Below are 21,320 nucleotides of genomic sequence, written 5' to 3'. Positions count from 1 at the left end.
TGTCTCATTTCATAAGATACAGTATTTCCTGAATTATAATATTTTTATCATCTTTCCAAACAATCTATTTGATATTTTATTTTTTTATTCTTTGGCAATGGAGCGTAGGGTTTATGCATCATACCCACACTGAAGTCTTACTAATGCTTTTTCCTAGAGCATGATCCCTCTCTACTGAATATGCTTAGAATCAAAGGTATAGATTTTTACTTGTAGAGGCACACCTCCATTCTTATACTTGGCTTCTATAGCAGGTTTATATTAAATGCAACATTGTACTTCATGGTAAAAGTCTGTAGGTTAACAAAATACCGTGGGACCTTGCATCCTCATATAGCATATCTTAAAAGAGGTGTTTCTATATGGGCTTTGCTATAAATACAAATATTTTGATTTTAGTGAAAATCATCATTGTTAATTGACTTACAAAATCTCTTTCAAAGTGTTCTTTTATGATTCAGTTTCTGATGAATGTGCGGTCAGCAGGCCATTGTTTAACGATTGAACAATATGTTTCCGCCGGATATGATGAGGCAGAGTATTGATGTCTAATTTAGTAAGTAATTGTGAACACAAAAGTTGTTTCTGAAAGAATTTTGAATTCTGAAGCTGTGGTTAAAAGATGCTGGAAGAGGTTACTTGACATCACAGGCTCCTCTTTTTTTTGCTGGTCTAAATCAGTGTTTTATAACTTCTGCTTGCGTGGTAGAGGAGGCAGTGTCTCTGGTTTTGTCGTGGGTTTGCTCTGGGCTGATTTCTCTCACCCCCCACACAACTGCTATAAGTTGAGAGAAGGTTTATGCAGACAAAAGAGATCTGATTGGGGAGAATAATATTAGGATTTATTACTAGTAAGATAAAAACTAAAGAACTATATATACAACAATTCTAATTAGGCAAAAGTACTATGCATTTACAGAAATACCCCTCCCCCCTCGTATCAGTTCAGGAGGAGAAGCAGTCTCTTTTCCATTTCCAGAGCTACTGTATCTTTTCAACACTTTGTTTTTTGTGTCTTAGTGCTAAAAAGATATATTAGCTCATATATTGGATAGCAGTGTGTGAAGGATATCACTAATATTTTTTAAAAAGTAAGCATGACATAAATGAAATAGCTAAATAAAAGTAACAACCTAAGAAGTCTTTGAATTTGGACTGCTATCAGTGGCCTTTGATATACTGTAACTGTGGATATAAATATCTACACACTCAGGCCTTACAAAGAATGCTGTTTGGAAGACAGAGTCTGAAATGCTTCTTTCTGCTCTTCCTTGGGAGTAGGAGAGGGGTAGTTGCTGGGAGTGAGACTAAGATCTTCCTTTCTTGTTGAACATTGAAATCAATGTTCAAGGAATTTTGTGGTCTGTTCTCCTCTCATCACACTCATTCACTGACACTGACCAGACTTACTGTTCTTGTTATTTAAATTTATCCTCCATCTTCCTTCCTTTTTCTTCTTCCTCTAATCATAGTTATTTGAAGGTTAAACAATTAGAATCAATTAGTGAAAATAATCTATGTAGAAAGTTTGCTATTTTCGTCACTAGGGAAAAAGCGATCTGACCTGATGACCTACTCAAGCCACTGTAAAGAGATGCATTGTATGACAGTATGAAGACATAAACTCACTTTTTTTCAGTAAAGAATAATTAATTGTTAAAAGATTTTTAAAATTTTCTCATTTAATTTCAGTGACCACTTTGCTATATACATTTTTAATTTTGTCCAAATCTCAAGGGAATACATTCATGTAAAATGATGCTGAATACATGGCGAGTCATTTAGCCATTGTGGTTGGCAGGCATGGAACTCCGTGGTTTAGTGTCTTCTTATATCTTTGTGCAGGCACAGACTTTGGAGGATGGAGAAGGGGGGAAGGAAGAGGTACATTTGTTTCCTCGTGATTCTGTTTTTATTCAAAGTAGAGTTGATAAGGTTTTTTTTACTAATTTGCTTCTTTCTATTTTGAAATTTTTTTTTAAGGACCCTGTTTCAGAGATGACTGTTGCATTTGAAATAGAGGATTGGGTGTCTCTTTGGAATGCCATTCTGTTTAGGAAGAACACCTACCATTTAAGTAAAATTATAGTGCTCTGAAAGCAAAAAAATAGTCTTTTGTCACTCCTGTATATTTATGCATATTTCATTTTAACAAGATGGACTTTTTTCCAGCTTGGCAGAAGTAATCATTGGCAGATTTTATTTTTTTTGTACTTTTTAAAATACCAGTGTGAAGACTTCTCTTTCTGTTTAATAATTCCCCTTTACAGCATAGATCGTTCAGTTTTGGGTTTTTTTTCTCCTCTTCAGCTTTTTCATAAATACAACCAGTTCCATTCAGGATTGGATGATTCCATTGTTTTGGTTGTGTGGGCTTTTGGGTGAAATCAAGTGCTTTTCTCTCGAAGCCAGCTGTAGTTCAGAGGGAAGGGAGGAGGAGACAGATGTGATGTGGGCAAGTTGGCATGGACTCTTTGGTTGTTATACTGAGTAGGCAGACAAAGCTGTGGATGATTTGTCCTTGCCCAGCCTTTTTTTATGAGGCAACCACTGCAAAGTGGTCACTTTCCTCCACTTATGTGGTTGCAAAATCTTTAGAACAAGAAAGGAATTGGACTTTGTTTAAGACAAGAGATTTAACAAAATATAGGCAAGTTTGCAAATTGGAATGATTTTGAGTAATGGTGAAGAATGACAGAAATATTTTCAATGCACTAAAGAACATTAAGCATTTTGTCTTTTTCTCTTTACAAGAAAATAAAAATAGATGGTTGCAAAGAGTATTTCTAGACTACTCCTTGTTTAATTATCTTCGAAACCATGCATATCTGTATTTTGTGCTGTATCATTGGAAATAATCCGTTACTGTGGCTTTCTCTGTAATTTAACTTTTTCTGAGTGGTGAATTTTTTTGCTTTTTGAAGGAGATTATCTGCACAGACTTTTGTAGGCTGTAAACAGAAATTGCAACAACCAGGTTTATGGCTGTGGGCTGAGATGCTCTTCAGTCTCTAATCAGATCGGCCCAAGAGGGACCAGTGGGTGGGGCGGGGGGAGAATGGTTAGAAACCAAAAACCACAATGTAAATGTGCATGTAATTTGAAAATGCACCTGCCCATGGTTCCACATCTGTGCATGCAAAATTGTTTCTGTCTGTAGTATTTTGGTCTGTACTCAGATTTGACTCTACATAATAGTACAGGCATTTTATTTTTACTTCATTAAGCTTTCTTTTTGCTACTTTTTATTTTTTGTTTATTTTACTAGTTTGAGTTTATTTGTGAATAATAAAACAAACACCTTTTTCCTCTGTGCATAGTTAACAGTGGTAGAAATGAAGGTGCTGGTGAATCATTTGATGTGGAAAATGTGATTGAACGTACAGAACAGAAACTTTGCTTGTATGTACCCACTAAATGGGCAGTCATATATATGATTCTTTTCACTGGACTTTTTTTTAGCTTTCTTATTACATTGTAGGTTCAGTGTGGTATAGGTTCCAAATGTTCAGCGCAGCAAAAAAAAAAGAATGTTAACCAAATTAATCTAGTTCCTAATAATCAATTTTAACTTGGCATGCAAAAGAACAATTACCAGATGCTTTTAAAATCATGGCCTTGGTTGTTATTTTACCCTGCTAAAAATTCCAGAAAGTCAAAGTTACAAGTGCTTATTTATCTTTTTGGAGCATAGCAATTGATGACCAACAAATGCTTCTAGTGGTGCATTGCATAAAGTGAATCAAAGGTGATATAACCCATTCTGCAGTGACCGCTTTAGGATTCTGAAATGTCATTTGTTATTATTGAAGCCATACATGTTGGCAGTTCAAGATAGCATGCTGGATCACTGCAGTCAGATCAGGGCTTATTTGAAATGCTTATAGCTTTGTCCTCGCTCAGTTGTGTACTTGCTAGCTTTAGAGGCAAAAAGTAATAGGAGTGAAATTACCTGCTGATGATATGTAATTAGTTGAGTAAAAGTATTTGTTGCTGTGAGGAAAAGAAGTGAAGCCACTCAAGAAGGATAAATATTGTCTCTAAAGTACTTCTGTAAACATTGCAGGGACAAAACCTCCAAATTTTCTCTATGCAGTTACAGAGGATCTGATATAATGAAAGGACGTGTTTGTCATAATCTTAATAACACATCCATCCATTATTTTATGCCTTGGTGATGCATAATAAGAACACTGCCACTTGTAGAGAATCAAAACAGTTGAACATGCTGTGGGAAAATACTTAGATTTATGCTTCTAAACGATAAATGTTTTTATGGTTACAGTGCCCCCTGCAGTGCTGGAGGAGAGGGTAAAAATATTGGGAGCTGGGAGGCATGAAGGCTGTTGCGGGGCATGTGGGTAGTAAGCATGTGGTGATAGATGTGTATGGAGCACCTTGAATGTTCAATATTGAACATGAAAAATGCAGGGAGGGTATCACTCATAAAGAATGTAGACCAGAAGTGCCCAGCTGCAGCTGCTCTGGCTTAGTTTGGACTCTGCTGTATTGTCAGAATCCACAGGCCAGGAGTCTGTTCCTTGTAGGGGACACTGAGAATTCATGGCATGCTGCCATACTCAAGAAAAATGCATGTGGTCAGAGCTAAATGGATTAACCACCACCCTTTTTGAGTAAAAAAAGAAGTTACTCTTTTTTGTCATTTTGCTTGCTGCCCCTTGCTTCTGCTGTGTAAGAAGAGGTGGGGATGGGGGGAGGATTTGAAAGTTCAAACAACTAAACTCAGTGTTGGGTTTTTTTTGTCTAGTTAGGAAAGGTGACTGTCTCAACTAGGAGAAGAAAATTCAAGCAGCTTAACTGAATAACTAGGTTTTAAAATGGTGATGAATGAGGCTGGCTGTGTTGTTCCCTCTATTTTCCTTTCATCAGAAGTTAGTCTCCTGACAATTTTATTCCACATTTGTATGGTCATGGAGCTTACGTGACATAGAGCTTTCTTTGACTATGAACATTACTGCACATCTTCCTGCTTCTGATCTATTCCAAAAGACTAAGAGAGTCCAAGAAAACCTAATTTTGTATATTCCCTTTTCATATCTGAGGTCTTGTTCACTTAGCTGCTGGCGATAAAATCTCCTGCTCTCTGCAGACTTGTAGTTGCTAGGATCTTTGTGTATTAAATGTCTGTCTTTTCACCCCCAGATGGCTGGGTGCCAAATGGCTGAGACTTCAAGCAAATAAGATTACTTTACAATGACTCGTTTGTTATTGGAACTTGGAAGGGTTTCTTTATATGTTAAATGAAGGTCTGAAAAGTTTTCTTAGTTTGAGACAGCTGCTTATCCCCTGGCAGGAACAGAATTCTGACTTTGCTTGTAGTGCTCTTCAAATATTGTGGTTAATGCCAGGGACTTCAATTTCTCAGTAAAAAGCAGGAAGCCATCATTTCCTTGCTGTAAGCAGTATATTTTTAATATGGTATTCTGTATGAAAATATCCTGTGAACCAGTAGCTTCAAGGAGCTGATTCACCTTTTTGTTCTGTGTAAATTTCTTTTCTGCATCTTTGCAAGTTAATAGTTCTGACTTTAAGTGAGAAAAAAACCCCTTATTTCTTTATTTTGTGGCCACAATTGTTAGGATGATGAGTCTAAAAAAAGAAAAAAAAATTCTTAAAACTTTCAGCATCAATTGTAGAACACATTTATGCATCTGAAAATTGTAGCAATGCACAATAAGTGAAAAGTGCATTAAAAAGCAAAATTTTTTTTTTTAAATAGAGTTTGCAAGAAGGCAGGAGCCAACACTTGAAAATAAATATTCAGAGATGTGTTTAAGTGAATATGTTTTCACAAAAGCATTTACAATTTTTTAGCAGCAGGAGAGTTTTAATTCAGTAAAAAACAATAGGGAGGAACCTATTTAACCTATTTTAAATAAGAGGGGCAGAGCCATGAAAAAAGTTCCAGTCCCTTGTTATCTCTGAGAATAATACTGTCAATTGGAGGAGAGGTGAAATTACTGTTGGAGGAGAGGTGAAATTTAGTAATTGTGAAATTCTTTACTGGGAAATTAAAATACTTAAGTAGGACAATATGGGAGTGGTTATTTGAACAATCAAACCCATGCAGGAATTTAGGGTTGAAACTGTGTTCATTTCATGTGTTAAATGTAAGATTTCTAAGATGCACATCCCAGACACATTAAACTCTAAGGCAACTTTTGTCTTGATGTTTAAAAATATTCTTGAGGCAGATAGGTCTGACTGAAATTAAACTGTCAAATAATCTGTCAGTACTAGTTAGATGGGGGTGGACATGTATTCACCCACACTGAGATGCAAATACTTCCCTTGTGAAATGTGACAGCTATGTAATGTTGCAGAGGAGCTCTACACAACAGTTCACGATTTGAAATGGGGAAGTATTTATTCAGCTGAATTTATACTTGGAATTTTAGATAATCAGAAAGTCACAGGAATGTGATTTACAGAAAGGAACATTAAACCGTAGGAATGTACCTTATGTAGTTTTCCTACTCTGAACTGAAAGTAGTTTTTTTTTCTTCACATCTTCAGAAGAGTTGTAGATACTGACTTAGAAAGACTTGAAACTCATGTTTCTGACACTCATGTTTCAAGTCAGGATCAGTATCTGCACTGTTCTCTGTCTAACCTGTTCTGAGAATGTTCAGTGATGGAGATACCGCAAGCTCCCTAGAAAGTTGTTGCCAGTGTTAAACTGTCATTTATTCTTAATATTGAACGTTAGTTCCCTTTATATACACTCCTTTACTACCTGTCTAAAGACAGAACTAAAGACTGTAGAAGTTTCCTTCAATCTGTCTTCTTTCCCGTAGTCATCGGTTAGCTCTTTAAATCTTGCATTTTATAATGCACTCTGCAAATTTGCCGTTGGACTGTCTTTGGACACACAGAACTAGACTGTTACATTAGAGGCCTTGTCAATGCCAAAATGAGTGTCGGGATAATGTCAGATACCTGATGTATTAAGTAACTCTTTTGATATTCTGAGTCTGAAAGAAAAAGATACTCTGAGAAAAGTCCCAAAAAAGCTGTTAGCTTTCTCCAGTTTAGCCTGATGGTGAGTGTTGTTGCAGATTATGACATTATAGTAATTTGTTCTAATATTTTATTGTATAAGAAAGCCATAGGAGTCATCTGAATTAACTCCTTTTCAAATAGAGTGCCTCTTTTAGAAAGAGAAATCCAATAATATTGAAATAGCATGACCATATTGATTTTTCAGTAAGATACATAGATTTTTAGATACTTAAGTTAAGCAAAAAAAGAAGTTGGGCCAGCAAAATAATTGTTGTGTAATCTAATTCTTCATAGCCTCAGCTGTCAGAAATTGGAACTTGCAGTTTCTTTGTCTGCAAGGCAGATAAATCAATAGATAATGAGATTTCACTTTCTAGTACTGATGCTTATCAAAAATGACCAAATCACATCCTAGTCAGCCTTTAGAAATTGAAATTTAATCCCCTGTTGCCTTGTACAGGAGACTGTTTCTCAGTGCCTTAATTATTCTGTTATTCTTCCCTGAATCCTTTTTCCAGTGGTCTGGAGAAATTTTTGAAATTAAAATTTTTGAATTTTAAATACTAGGTGTGGGTAGACTTCCAGTTGTGGTTGGAAAGCAGAGGTAGTAAATCCACATTCTGCCCAGTTTATGGCAAAACCATTTCATTAAGAATACATGGTCATCTAATTACCCACTACATAAGCTGAATTTCATTTTTGCTTTTCAGAATAGAGTCCCTGTTACATCAGAGCAGCTTGTGTTCCATGTTGCCACGTGCCTGACATAATATTTTGCAAAGTCTGAATCTGTGTTGCTGTTAAGCTATACTTGTGCAGTCTCCTTGTTACATTGCCGGGTTATCTAGTTTTTCCATAAGCCAAGGTAAAATAGTAGTACTGCCCTTCTTTTTAATTTTTTCTGTTACTGTGAGAAGTCTACGTCTCTGTGTCCCTTTATAAAGAGCAGCATATTAGTTTTCCTCATCTTGATTACTCCAGAACCCAACCATTGACTTTTTAGCTATTTCAGTTCCTCTTTAAAGTTTTTTGGACTTGACAATATGACTGTGCAGTTTCAGTGAGGCCTCTTCAACATCCATATCAACTGATGTTAGAATGCAAAGTGTTTAATCAATAATACCCAATAATACCTTGTCCCAGAAGGGGAAAGTGTTTGATAAATATTTATAGGTGGTAAAATTGTTAAAATTCTTTTTGTCCCTAAAGTATTAGCAAAACTTTTAATGTGCCTTAAGTGTGCTGACAGTGACATTTACACATATCTTTGGGCTTTCCCGAGTGGTTTTCTACAACTCTTAAGTTTCTATTTATATCTGTTGCTATCAGATTTCTGTTTTGAACACTGCATTTCTAAATGTATAAGACACACACTTTAAAGCTCCTTTTGCAACCTGGCAGTTTTCTCTCTTTAATGCATTTACTTTTTTGAAAGCAATGGAAAAAATAATTCTCCTTAAGGTTTATTTGCATGCTTCTCTTTAAATTATTTTTCTTGTTTTGTCGAAGTGTTTCTAGGTTCACAGAAGGCTTAGACATATGTTGAATCTTTATGCCTCTGTGTGCTGACAGGTTTTCCTGCAGTGAATACATGTAATTAAAGGAATTACTGGTTGCAGATGGAACCACAGCAGCTACAAGCACTTCTGTTAAGAAACAGAATTGTTGACAAAGTGTTTGGGGATGGGATTTTTATCTCTTAACTCTCCAGTTTCTTTTGAGTGCCCATAACAGAGACAGAAACTTTGTTGTGATCTGCTTGTGCTCCTATTTGCCTTTCAGTGGTTTCCATTTCTTTACTGATCCTAGTCTCATGATTAGGACTGTGTTTGAAGAGTTGTACAGTCCACTTTGAAACTTTCAGGTAAAAAGACCTGGAATCCAAATGGCCTCTTCCTAAGTCATTCGCTGTCTAGAGGTCTATATATCTCTAGTACTATTATATAAAAGCTGCAATTTTTGTCATGTGTAAAAAAGAGTAAATAGTGCTGTTTTCCTATCCCTAAACAGGTGTTTGGCAATGAAAATCCTTTTAGGTGTTTTGGACAATGAATCTCAAAATTCCCATGGCATGGCTTACTCAGAGCTACAAAGCAATGCTAAATTGGCATGAAACAGACATTTTTGTCTTAATGTTCTTTACTTTCGTTCTGGACAGCTTCCTCTTAGTATTTTGGCTTTCTAAGCAACACCTGGAATTTGGAATGAATGTGTATAACATAATATTAGGAGTTCTTATTAGAAGTTAGTCATGTGACACCCAATGCAAACCTGGTTCTAGTGTGCTCATGCTAAACTGATGTCCCACATCAGCACCCTCATCCATTTCTTCTGCTGTAGTTCCCTTCAGGTTATATTCCTTATAGGATTAGGGTGCCAGTAATCCTGCTACTTTGTGTTGTCTTTATCCTTTATTAATAAGGATCCTAGTTATTAATAAATGGAAGTAAAATTGAAAACTGACCAAGGAGCAAACTAGTTATTAGTACTAAAAAGTATGAAAGTACTAAAAGCTGAATGAACATGCTTCTTATACATTCACATTTCTGTCAAATTTAGTTGAAGAGAGCCCTTACCAAGGATTTTTCAAAAGGCTCTTAGTGTATTTCCTGGAATATAGAATTGATGTTGGGAGTGGATGAAAGAGTAATTAATTTTCAAAATATCTCTTAATACTTTACTTAAAATTTTAGGGAATTCTGCTTTTTCAGGAGGAAACCATGTACTTTATTTAAAACAGTACTCTTGATCAGAACTATTTTGTTTTCCTCTTCTATGCAAAAAAAAAAAAAATTATTCTTATTTTTAAGCAGTTGTGGAGACTGGCATCTATCTTGAAGGAAAAGAAGTCAATTTTTAAAGGAGAACAGAGGTATGAACAAATTATAGTGATCTGTAGATCTCTTACCTTTACTGGATCTGTCTAAATCTCTTACCTCATTCACAGAAGCTTTGAGTGTATGTAAGTGGTTTATGTGTTGGGCAATCTGTGTAGTCTGAGGGATGTATGGGACTGGTGACTGAGTGTCATGAATTGATGTAATGTAATCTCGGTCAGAGATAGCTGAAATGCATCTGGTGGTCATCATCATGGCTAGGCTTCGCGAACGAAGATTTGAGAAGGGCTCTACCCACGCTTACTACAAGCGCGCTGATGGCTAAAAAGGCCAATGTGAGATAGACAAGTCCGGTTGCAGAAGGTGCAGCAGAAAGACTCCCCAGGTGATATCGACAAGACGCGATTCTTTCTGCGTTGTCTTTTCTCCTCGAGAGTGATCCTGCGAGTGTTCTCAAAAGCAGCAGCAGCGTTATAGATGGTGTGTCTCCAGGCCTTCCGACCGGAGGCCAGAGTAGACCAATGGTGGTGATCAATATGGCTAAGGCTGAGGGATTGTTTCAGGCAGTCCTTGTATCTCCTCTTCGGGGCTCCTCTCTTGTGGCAGCCAGTGGCAAGTTCCCCATAAAGCACGATCTTAGGGAGGCGATGGTCCTGCATCCTGGAGACATGCCCTGCCCAGCACAGCTATGTTCTCAGCAGCATGGCCTCAATGCTCGTGACTGCTGCCTGTTCAAGGACAGATGTGTTGGTCACGTAGTCAGTCCAGTGGATGTTTAGGATTGTACGGAGGCAGCGCTGATGGAAGCGTTCTAAGAGACGCAAGTGGTGCCGGTAAATGACCCATGATTCAGATCCATATAAAAGAGTAGACAGTACAATGGCTCTGTAAACACTGATCGTTGTACTTTTCTTCAGGTGTTTGTTTTGCCACACTCTTTTATGGAGTTTACCAAAGGCACTGTATGCCTTTGCTAACCTGTTGTCAATTTCAGCATCAATCTTACCATCTGAGGAGATGATGCTTCCCAGGTAATTAAACTGTTGGACTGATTTGAGTGCTGTTTCACCAATGGTGATATGGGGATGATGGGAGACTTCCTGAGGTGCAGGCTGATATAAAACTTCTGTGTTCTTCAAGCTGACTTCCAGACCAAGAAGCTCAGCAGCCTCTGAGAAGCAGGATGTTAAACTCTGCAGAGCTACTTCTGTGTGGGCGATGAGGGCGGCATCATCAGCGTAAAGCAGCTCACGGACAAGATGATTTAAGGTCTTAGTGTGGGCCTTCAGTCGCCTTAGGTTGAGAAGGCTCCCATCGGTATGATATCGAATGTAGACACCGTTTTCAAAATCGAGGTCTGCCGTGGCCCTTTGGAGCATCATGCTGAAGAAGATCGTGAATAAGGTGGAGAAGCCGTCGGGAGCTCTGTCTGGTGGTAGACTCTTGCAGAAATGGGGGCTTGTGCTTTTTTTTTTTTTTTAAATAAAATATTGTATGGATATGGCTCTAGAATTGTTTTCTTTTCACCTTTCTGAACTTAGGAATCTGTTTTCATAGATGTGATATATGGCATAGAACTAGTAAGACTACAGCTTCAGAAACAGTCAGTGCTTGTAAGCAAGGGACTTTATAGTCTTTAGACTTTTTTTGGTTTAAAGGAACTTAGAGAAAGACTTGATTTTTTTAGTGATTCATCATCTTTTTTCTGCCTGTTTGCTGAAGGGCATGAAACTATCTGCTCCATTTCTCAACCTCCTCGGTGAGAAATGCAGTCTCTTTGTGAAGTAGCTACATAAATGGGTGCCTGTCAGCAATCTGACACTTGTCACGTTCTTCTCCTAAACGTTTTACAGGAAGCTCTAGAATTCTGCATTGAGGTGGACAGTGTCGGGCTGCGCAGAGAACATGTACAGGAACTGTATGAACCTTTCTGCTGAGGTTCTGTTGTCTTAGAGAAATGTGACATTAAAGGATCTGTGTTATTAGAACAGTGCTCCCAAACTCTCAGTGTGAAACAACTGAGAAGACAGAAACTGTTAGTGCTCTCCCTCAGTACTTCTGCTCGTGAAAGTTCTCAGGGAAGTTATGTAGCATATGCAGATATGGTAGATGTAATAATGGCCAGTCTTCGTGAACGAAGATCCAGGGAAGGTCTTTACACCTTCCAGCCTGCGCGTTGGATTTTTTAGGTGAGACACAGTGTGCGCGGAACTGAGCCCACCCTTTAATCCTGAGGTTCATCTGCTGGGGCCAAGCGAGCTTGGACGGTGGCAGCGAGGTCCTCAGGACGTAGATGGATTGCCTTACAGGGCTAACGAGCTCCATCTGCCCGGGGAGTGTCCTAACCGGGAATCGAACCCAGGCCACGGCGGTGACAGCACCGCGTTCTTAACCTCTAGACCACCAGGGGCTCCCATGGTAGATGTACTAATGTAATGTAATAATGTTTTTGCCAACAACAACAGGATGCAAAGACCAGTTCATCTTTTGAGTCACACATTGTTGTGTTTTAGTTATTATTACTTTTCTAAATGTTTCTACTGAATTAACCTTCTAATCTACATAATAGAGTAGTCAGCTACATACCCAGCAGTCAGTATGGCACCTTAAGTTTTAGAATTTTTATGTGACAAAATTATTTGAGTGTTTTCTCAATTTCTGAAATACTAAACTTATTCTTTCTTTACATCTTCTTAATGCTGCCTCATCTTCATTGCATTGGAAGCTGTAATAGAATATTCACAAAATGCTGAAGAAGTAATAGTGAAAAAGATATAACTCTTGGAGAAGATGGATTATATTTAAGAGACAAGGGCTGTTTTAAATTAAGGTAGTCTTTGCATAGTGTTAATGAAAATCAACTTCCAAGACATAATCACTGTATTTTTGGTAATCTGTCACATGTAATTGAGAATAAAATGCTTTCTTAGAAGTTTCAATAAAAATTAAATCCAATCTTTTTAATGGAAACGGAGATAGTTAAATTGGTGTCCTGTGGTAGCACAAATAAAGTTGGACTAATTATGCTGAAGTTCTCTTTGTTTGAGAGACAAGTGTTATTATTTAAGATTTCTTATGGTTAGTTGCATTGAGCTGTGGTGGGTTGATCCCATCCAACAGCCACTTGCCAGACTTGGTTCAAGAGCAGTGAGAGAAGATTCAGGACTGCTTGCCCTGAACTGGGAGTTTCTAAACTCTGCGTTGAAGTAGCATGAGTAATATGGTGTATACTCAGTATTTTTGGCAGCAAGCAATTTGAATGAGAGAAGGCAAGCTGACACACAGTGGCAGGAAGCATAGGTAGCAAGAGAACCTGTTTAAAGATACTATGCAAAGGAAGCAACTCCTACCCTGAATAGCCACAGGGAACAATCTGTATTGAAAAAGGCTTATGAAAAGGTTGTTTATAGTTCAGACTCTCTCCAAAATAGCCATGTTCTTATGTCTCACTGTGGCCATGTTTTCTCTTTTTCATGGATACTTCTGTGATGGAGCTCAGCTGAATTTTTCCTCTATGGATCTTCATTGTCCAAATCAGTGTGTGTGGGCAGTGTACTCTCTTCCTGGTCTGAGAGAGATGAAGGAATCTTACTTGTGCAGCAGATCACTGCAGCAAACAAAGCAGCGAAATAATTGTATGAATATACTTGTTTTCTAAAATGTTGTTTACAACATAAAGAAGTGAGTAAGAAGTTTGCTTCTTTCTGATGGCCCACTTGGAAACAGCTTGCTAAGTTCTATTCTGCAGGCTGTAAGTACTTTATAGAACATGTAATTAATCAAGAGTTGTAGTAAAAAAGTAAAAAGAAAGTAAATAAGGAGTGACAGTGCCCACAGTAACACATTAAGAAGCTTAACGGATGTTAGGAATGTATCAAATGGTAATGGTTCTCTGAAGTTACCTCCAAAAATATGTCTGTGAAATAAACCTAAGTGAGAATGCAGGCTCAAGCACTGGCCCAAAATCACAGAAACTTTCTGGTTTGGGTCCTAGCATGTGTAAGAGACTTTTTAAAATAAGCAGTGGGAATGTTGTCTCTCAGCATCTGAGGAAAGCGGTCAGCTGTGTGGCAGTGAGCCATTTTTGTGCCACTTACCTGTGGATCCAGAGAATAGTTCCTGGCTGGTATATTGGGTGTACTCTTAGCAACATGTATGTTTCACTTGGTAATTAGATTGGAAGCAAAACTTTTAATACTTTTTTAGGAAGGCAAAGGCAAAATGGAAGCAAAGGCCTGTACTGCTCTTCCCACTCATCACTTTAACCCTCATAAATCTGGGTCCTTGCTGCTATTCTCAACACTCTCAAGATAATCAAAGTCTTTCCTATGTACCGGTTATAAGTGTATTTTCCTTACTCTGGTCATCTCTCTTTCTAGCCCATCAAGATTTCTTCAGTTGCTCCTTTACCTTCCCAGTGCAAGATATTTGTTCATAATCTGTCTTTCTGTATATGTGACAAATGGGCTTGACCAGAGCCTGTCTTGATTAGTACTTCAACATTGGCAGAAACAAGTTGATCAGTACTATTCCTTGTATTTTTTGACCCTATTCTTTCCTGTACAACTGAAGACTGGTTTCCTGGGGAAAATAAAATAAGGAAAGAAAGGGAAAGAAATATCAGTCTACTGCCTATCCTTGCTGTTTGTCTGCCTGGCAAGTGCAAATGCAGTTACTGGAAAGGTCTAGAGCAAGTCACCATTTCTGAGATGTCTTAAGCACAACATGAAACATTCTGGATTGAGGTGGAGATACCACTGCTACTGGAGCAAGCTGCACCTCCTGTTCTTACTGAGATGTTACTACATATATTCTGGCTAGCCCATAGTGTAAACTTCTATTTAAACTCTAGTGTTTGTGTTAGTTTGTAGTAATTGTAGTGGTGTATATTCAAGAAAGTCTTTGAATAATAGGTGGTGTTTCTTACAACAAAACCATGCAGTCTTGTGGTATTTTGTTTATGCATAAAAGAGAGACAAATATTTTCATGATACCTTTGTGCTTGGTAAATAGAACCTTTTAAAAAAATCTTTTGAGTTTTGAAAGTGTGTTATTAGTGACTGCCACAGCTAGGTGAAAATTTAGACAGTCCTCTTGCTCACAGATTGGCTCTTCAGTGACGTGATTTTTCTGTATTTTGACCTCTGCAGAGAAAGGAAATTCTGACTTCTAAAAATAAAATGCATTGTTATTTTAAGAATATGAAAGAAGAATGTTTCAGTTTGGTTAATATCATTGTTTCAAAAATTCTGTACATTTATATCTTAAACCAGTTGTATCAGTGTAGGACCATTAATTTATTTATGCACATATTAGGCCCAGTTCATCAATCGTGTTTTGGTTAGGTCAAGGTTACTTGTGTTTGAGCAAGTTAAGTCAGCAAACATTCAGTGTGACTCAGCTTCTCCATATGCTGTGTGAAGACATTGTTTATCCTGCAGTCTTTAGTGTGCTGGATCATTATCTTTGTGCTGTGAAAGACTTCCAGGTTTTATCAAGGTTCTGGTTGTAGTTGCTGTTATGGTAATCATTAAGGACTTCTCTTAGTGGATGGCTTGTAAAAAGCTAACTAATTTAGAAGAAAAATGCAGTCATCACTAAAGAAGATGTAGTTCCGTTTCATGTTAAGGAAAAGGTCATCAGGGGCTGAAAAAATCAAAAAGACAACTCATTACTTCCTAGAATAATGCAACAGACACTAACCCTTACAGGAGAAAATTGTAGTAAAATACAAAAAGATAGAAACAAGAAGAGGACTATTTTTTCTTTTTCTTGTTCACCCTTAGCACTGCAAATCTATCTACCTGTATGTTACAAAAACATTCCAATTTTATTATGTTGAAAGAAGACTTTTTGCAAAATTATCACAGCAACTGACTTTTTTCACTGTTGGAATGCATTAGTAATTGCACTGAAACCATCATCAGCATTTCGAGTATGTATTTTCCAGTTCTTCCAAATAAAGTACTTCATGTGGAAGAAATTTATTTCTCATCTGTTTTTCATTTGAGATACTTACTGTGCTAATCTTCCAAATACATAATTATTAAACCAAACTGATGAGAGAGTTGTCTCACTGTAGACAGTCTCATCTTTCCTTTAAGTTAATTTCTATTTGAAATTTTGTTTTAGCCCAGCAAAGAAGAAGGGTGAATAGGTTCTCCATTCAGATAACTGTGTATATGGCTTGTTATTATTAATTTTTGAAAGCCTTACAATTCAATTGGAAAATACGTTAGCACTTAGCTATATCAGGTATTCTAAATTTCTGTAATAATAAAACCATATGATTGTCACAGTAAGTGGATAGAGTTTACATATGGCTAATCTTGCCTTCTGTCATTTTGCCTTTGATCCTTGTTTTGAGAACAGCTGTTAATAGGACAACATGATTATGAATGTACATAGTTCAACTTGTGTTTGCATGTGGAGGGACATAGGCCATTGAAATTATTGACTGGTGCAATGGATTAAATGAATTACTGAATACTTATAATTAGAGGTTCTAATTATTGAAGTTCGAGTCTGCAGTTTTTTTGTAGTATTACTTGAAGGCTTTTTAAATGAAAATCCAGGATTTGCGTAGTCATTTGACTTCTATATAGTTATTGATGAAATATTTTGGTGGATTTTCTTGAGATGTTCATAGTTGCTAAGGGTAAAAACACTGCAGTGATTGCTTCTGTTTTGATATCTGGTGAGGAAAGGTTAGTGCTGAGACTCCTTTTGCCTGTGTTTTATGAACAATCTTCTGCCATAGCGCTCACAAGCTTAGCAATAATAAGTTATTATTTGAGATCCTGATCAGCAGTCTTTTTCATCTGAAAAAATTGTTTTTAAATTTTTTTTTTTTAAGTCTTATAGGTAGATAATGGTGATGTAATATTTTTAGAAAAGGAAAGAAGCAAATGGCTTTAGTGTGTGCTTATTGTGACTGACTTCAAATGGTAGTAATGTTCCTTCTTTTTACCATAAAAGCTGCTATAATATAAAGTGTAATTTATTTGTAATAACTAGGAGCAATAGTAATGGATGCTATCTTCTTAACAGAATATTTAGATTTTAATTTTATACTGGACAAGTGAAAAATTAACTTGCGGCTTGATCCAGAAACATCTTCTTGCTAAAACTTCAAACAGTCCCCTTCTGCTATCCCTGAAAGCTGATTTTACATGGAGATGACCTCTAAACTACAAGTTTTCCTTACCAAGCTGTCTGAAACCAGTTTGACTATACTGTGTATTTGTCTATATGAATACTATTTTACACTAAGGACTGAAACTTTAGCCTGCAAGCTTACATGTGTCTGCTTTATAAATAGTCACATGATCAGTACCAATCAAATCTTAAGTCAATTCAGTGCAACTTTCCAGGACGCAGATCTTCCTTGAAGTTTTAAGCCTGGTAAATAGCCAGTTTACTTGCTGTCAGAATTTTGTTTCTTCATGTGAGCAATTAATTTTTTCTTTTTAACGTAATTGTCAGTACGATGAAAAACAGCAGATTATATTTCCATTTCTGCAGAAGAAATGGAAGATTAGACAATAGTTTACTTTGGGAGTAGTTGTTGTTTATATGTGGTATTACCTTTGCAACAGTTTTCTGACAGTTTCCTCTACTATGGTATGTTACAGGCTGTTTGCAAGTAATATAGAATGAGGAAATAATACTGAGCTTCCCCTATAACTCTGTTGCACTGATATAAACATAGTAATGAATGGCATCTGCACAGCAAGGCTGGACAACATTAACTGCCCTTTTAGAAAATATAATACTTGTTCATCTTCTTAGGATAGGTTTATATTTTAATTTTAACATCAACAGTTTTACACATTCTTAGAGAAATATTGCATTTCCTCATTATGGGAATTACAATTCCCATTTAACTGTGGTAATTCCACTTTAGGCAGCTCTTAAGTTGCAAAAAAGGCCTTTTATTAGCATTGGGGAATTTAGCTCCAATACCATTGTTTCCTTTTTTTGTCCTGTGTTTAGCAAAACAGAATGTTATTTATAGTGCTGTAGTACCAAGCTATGTAGCTGGTTTTTGTTTACTTTTGTCTGTCCTAATCAACATTATTGTTGGCAGGAATGAATTTAGCTAAGGGAATTTCTTTCATTGTTGCAACAGTTGGTCCTTATATAATGTTTGAAGAATTGCACCATTGAAAATGCTTTCCTGACATGAAAGTAGTTTATCTGGGGAAAACTAATTCAAATACAAAAAATAATTATTGTATATAATTTATCAAAAAATGTTGTGATTGAATTTACTTTTCTCTACAGAGTATAATAAATGATACCTCAAGATACACATTTTTATACACACATACGTAATATATATAATATCTCAAATACCTTTTTTAGATAGAAGAAATGGACCTGATTTAAAAAAAGCAAATGGAATGGGAATATATAGAGAGAACAACCAATTTAAATCATAATGAGTTTAGAAGGAAATGCCTGTGATATCTCTGAAATCAGTGAAATTAAAAAAATCTTGCAGTGTCTGAAAAGGATTGGCTGGTATTTCACTGCTTCTGTAAAAGGAAATTCTTAGGACTGCCATTAGGTTTGTATACTGTGGCAAGATAGGAATTTTATGAATTAAAATTACAATTCTACCAGGATTACTTTCTCATGAATGTTCTAAATTAAAAATATTTAAGAGAAGAGTCAATCTGCTGCTGCCAGTGGCACTGGGGTGAGGGAAGAAGTGCTTGTTCAGCTGTGGAGCCTCGTGGCACAGGCATCTCAGTGGATCCACCAGGCTTTCAGGTTCTGCTCAGCACTAGTGGGTTAGACATTGAATGACTCCGTTAGACACTCAGGTGTCAGTGCCTGTGTCATCCGCTATTACCTAGGCTATGTTAGAACCAGTATGGATGCAGAGTGTAATTGCAGTTCAGGTTACATCTCCCTTCAAAAGCTTTGATTCACTCCCACTTATGCTTAATGTAAAGCAAATTTCTTTGAAAGCTAAAGCAACTGTTTTACATCTGAGCCATAATTTAGTTTGTTCTTGTCCTAGAGAAATGCTTTTGACTATAGGTTGAATAATTTATTGTTTAACAGAGTTTAGGAACTACTGCCTTGACAATTAAGGTTCTTCGTAATGCATGTTCAGAAGTGCACGCGTTGGTGCCAGCCTTTGCAAAGTTTGACAATAGATTGCCAACTCTTTCAGTTCGTAATTGGTGAATGATACAGGTACTCAAGGAAATGGACTTTAATTAGTCTCTCATGTCATATACATAAATGATCCGTCGATTTTTAATGTGGTAGATAGTGGATGTGAACCAGTTTTGTGCATCTTTAAATATATGTACTGTAGCAGACTTTGCAGATATTCTGTGAGTAATTCCTATGTTCTTGAGAGACCAGAAATTCTTTCTGTTCAGTATAAAACCTGTCTGAGTAACTAAATTCACTAACTGTTTTTTTTTTTCAGGCAGGTAATCTGCTCCACCAAGAATTAGGAGTGTGTTGGTATTCACGGTATAACCTGGAATAAGAAGACAGAAAAAAATTCATTTAGATGTATTCATTCAAACCAGAGATCTGACTATTTTTTTTTCCTCTCTCTCTCTTTTTGGTACATGCTTCAAAACTTTAAAAAAGTGTTGGGATACTTGGATAGATTCCAAAGCTTCCAGTAATCAGTAATGAATATATTGTTTTAAAGTACTTTTTGTTGAATTCCTTTTATTCTGCATTCTGGAAATTACACTACTGCAAAACATGCTAGTTTATGTCTCAAGCTCTGGCTATAATTGTGTTTTTTTCACTGCATGGTGATAAAACAGAGTAGTGCATTGTAAGACTGAACAGAATTTTTGTAACAAAGAGTTTCTTGGTTGTGTTTTCAGAACAAAATCTGAGTTCTTTAGGCTGGGGGCATGAAAAAAACTTTCAGTAACTTTTGTGCTGCAGAAAAAAAAAAAAGGAAAAAACACAAGTTACCTATATTACCTCAGGGTTTTTAAAAATCTTTTTTTAGTTTAAACAGCATGTAATCTGATTTCAAAGCTACAACTTCTCTGCATTGAAGTAAATGATTATGATTAAGTTTGGAAGCATTGCTTTATGTGCCTAGTAATTTCAGCCTCAAGAAATAGGTATTTCATAATGAGCTATCATTTAGGCATTGCATCTTAGGCAGAGCTGAAATGTATTTCTTTTGGCCTCAAGGCATGTTTTTGGCAATTATCTGGGGAGAGATCATAGAATCATGGAATAATATAACATGGAGGACATCTGCTCCAGGAGGGTCTCATTAAATCATCTTGCTCAGGAGCTTGTGTTTGAAAAAGTTATCAGCAGTAGCTAAGAGATACACTTCTCCCTCATTTGCTAGTCGATACTGCTTTGCTTACAGGAAGGCAAATGAACTTTCTTGCTTAGGGAAAAAAACATTTTCAGAATATAGTGATAAATTTTTTCATACATGAAAAAATATATATCCTATTTGGTACTAGTCTAACAAGCGGTCCAGTCTGTCCTCAGGATTTTATTATACATTATTGTAGTGTACAGTGATGTATTTCACAGCAAAGTAAATTCTGATGGGTTTGTATTGCAGTTTCCTGAATGTGGTTTCTACGGAATGTATGACAAAATCCTGCTCTTCCGCCATGACCCTACCTCTGAAAACATTCTCCAGTTGGTGAAATCAGCTGCAGATATCCAAGAAGGAGACCTAGTTGAAGTTGTCTTATCAGGTAACTAAAAAACAGTAAAAAATTACTGTCCTGCTTTTGCAACTGAAAATATCTGCAGTAGTTTTCTCCTGGTTAGATTTTGATCCAGCATAGGTGAGAGTCCATAGAAATAAAATTTCCTTTTTCTTGATTCCTCTCTCAGATGCATATAGGCATATTATGCCTTTTTTTTTTCTCTTGCACTGTATACTTTGTAAAAACCTCTTTTGTCCATGTTACTAGTTAAGCAGTGGGTTAATGTTAATAAACTTTTACTTTATGTGAAGTGCCATGAGATTGTCCACTGGAAATACAGTAATTGCTTTGTCAAAGCCTTGTGTAATTATACCTGCCAGGACTGCTTTGACTCTTTACATGATTTATTTTTTTAAACTTATGAGAGGAAGGGGAGAGAAAAATTTAAATTCTAAGTAGGAAAGAAAAAAAAAAAAAAAGATATGCTTTGTGTGGATGACTGTCCAAAATGAGTGCTGGATGCTTCATGTACACAATTATTGATTCTGTGAAAGGTATGGAAATTGAAAAGGTGGAACAAAAGAGAATAACTATTTAGGACTTGGGAATAAAAAAGTCAGAGGGAACAAGTTCATGCAAAGCCAGGGAGTGAAAGTTGCAGTCTGAAGGTGACTAGCAGGTGAAGGGGGATTTGAGAAGAGATATGAGTGAGTCATGAGGTAAAAGGCCAAATTTTGGAGGCAGTCAAATGGCAAATGGATTTTAGAAGCATGTTTGGCCAGCA

At 36.6% G+C, this 21,320-nt stretch overlaps 1 protein-coding gene across 2 annotated transcripts in view; it reads left to right on the top strand.

Annotated features, from left to right (window-relative positions):
* Positions 1-21,320, top strand: part of PRKD1 (protein kinase D1) — a 124,777-nt gene that overhangs the window by 44,461 nt on the left and 58,996 nt on the right. For both annotated transcript variants that reach the window (XM_027878744.1, XM_027878743.1), the window contains exon 2: positions 20,443-20,581. In XM_027878744.1, the coding sequence (XP_027734545.1) occupies positions 20,443-20,581 (139 nt within the window). The remainder of the gene's footprint in view (positions 1-20,442; positions 20,582-21,320) is intronic.

This window comes from Empidonax traillii, unplaced genomic scaffold (assembly GCF_003031625.1).
Source record: "Empidonax traillii isolate 1590-97213 ecotype Southwest subspecies unplaced genomic scaffold, ASM303162v1 scaffold45:size3623477, whole genome shotgun sequence".
NCBI classification, from domain to species: Eukaryota; Metazoa; Chordata; class Aves; order Passeriformes; family Tyrannidae; genus Empidonax; species Empidonax traillii.
The sequence above is the reverse complement of the archived record's forward strand: the minus strand, read 5'-3'. Positions and strand labels throughout refer to the sequence as shown.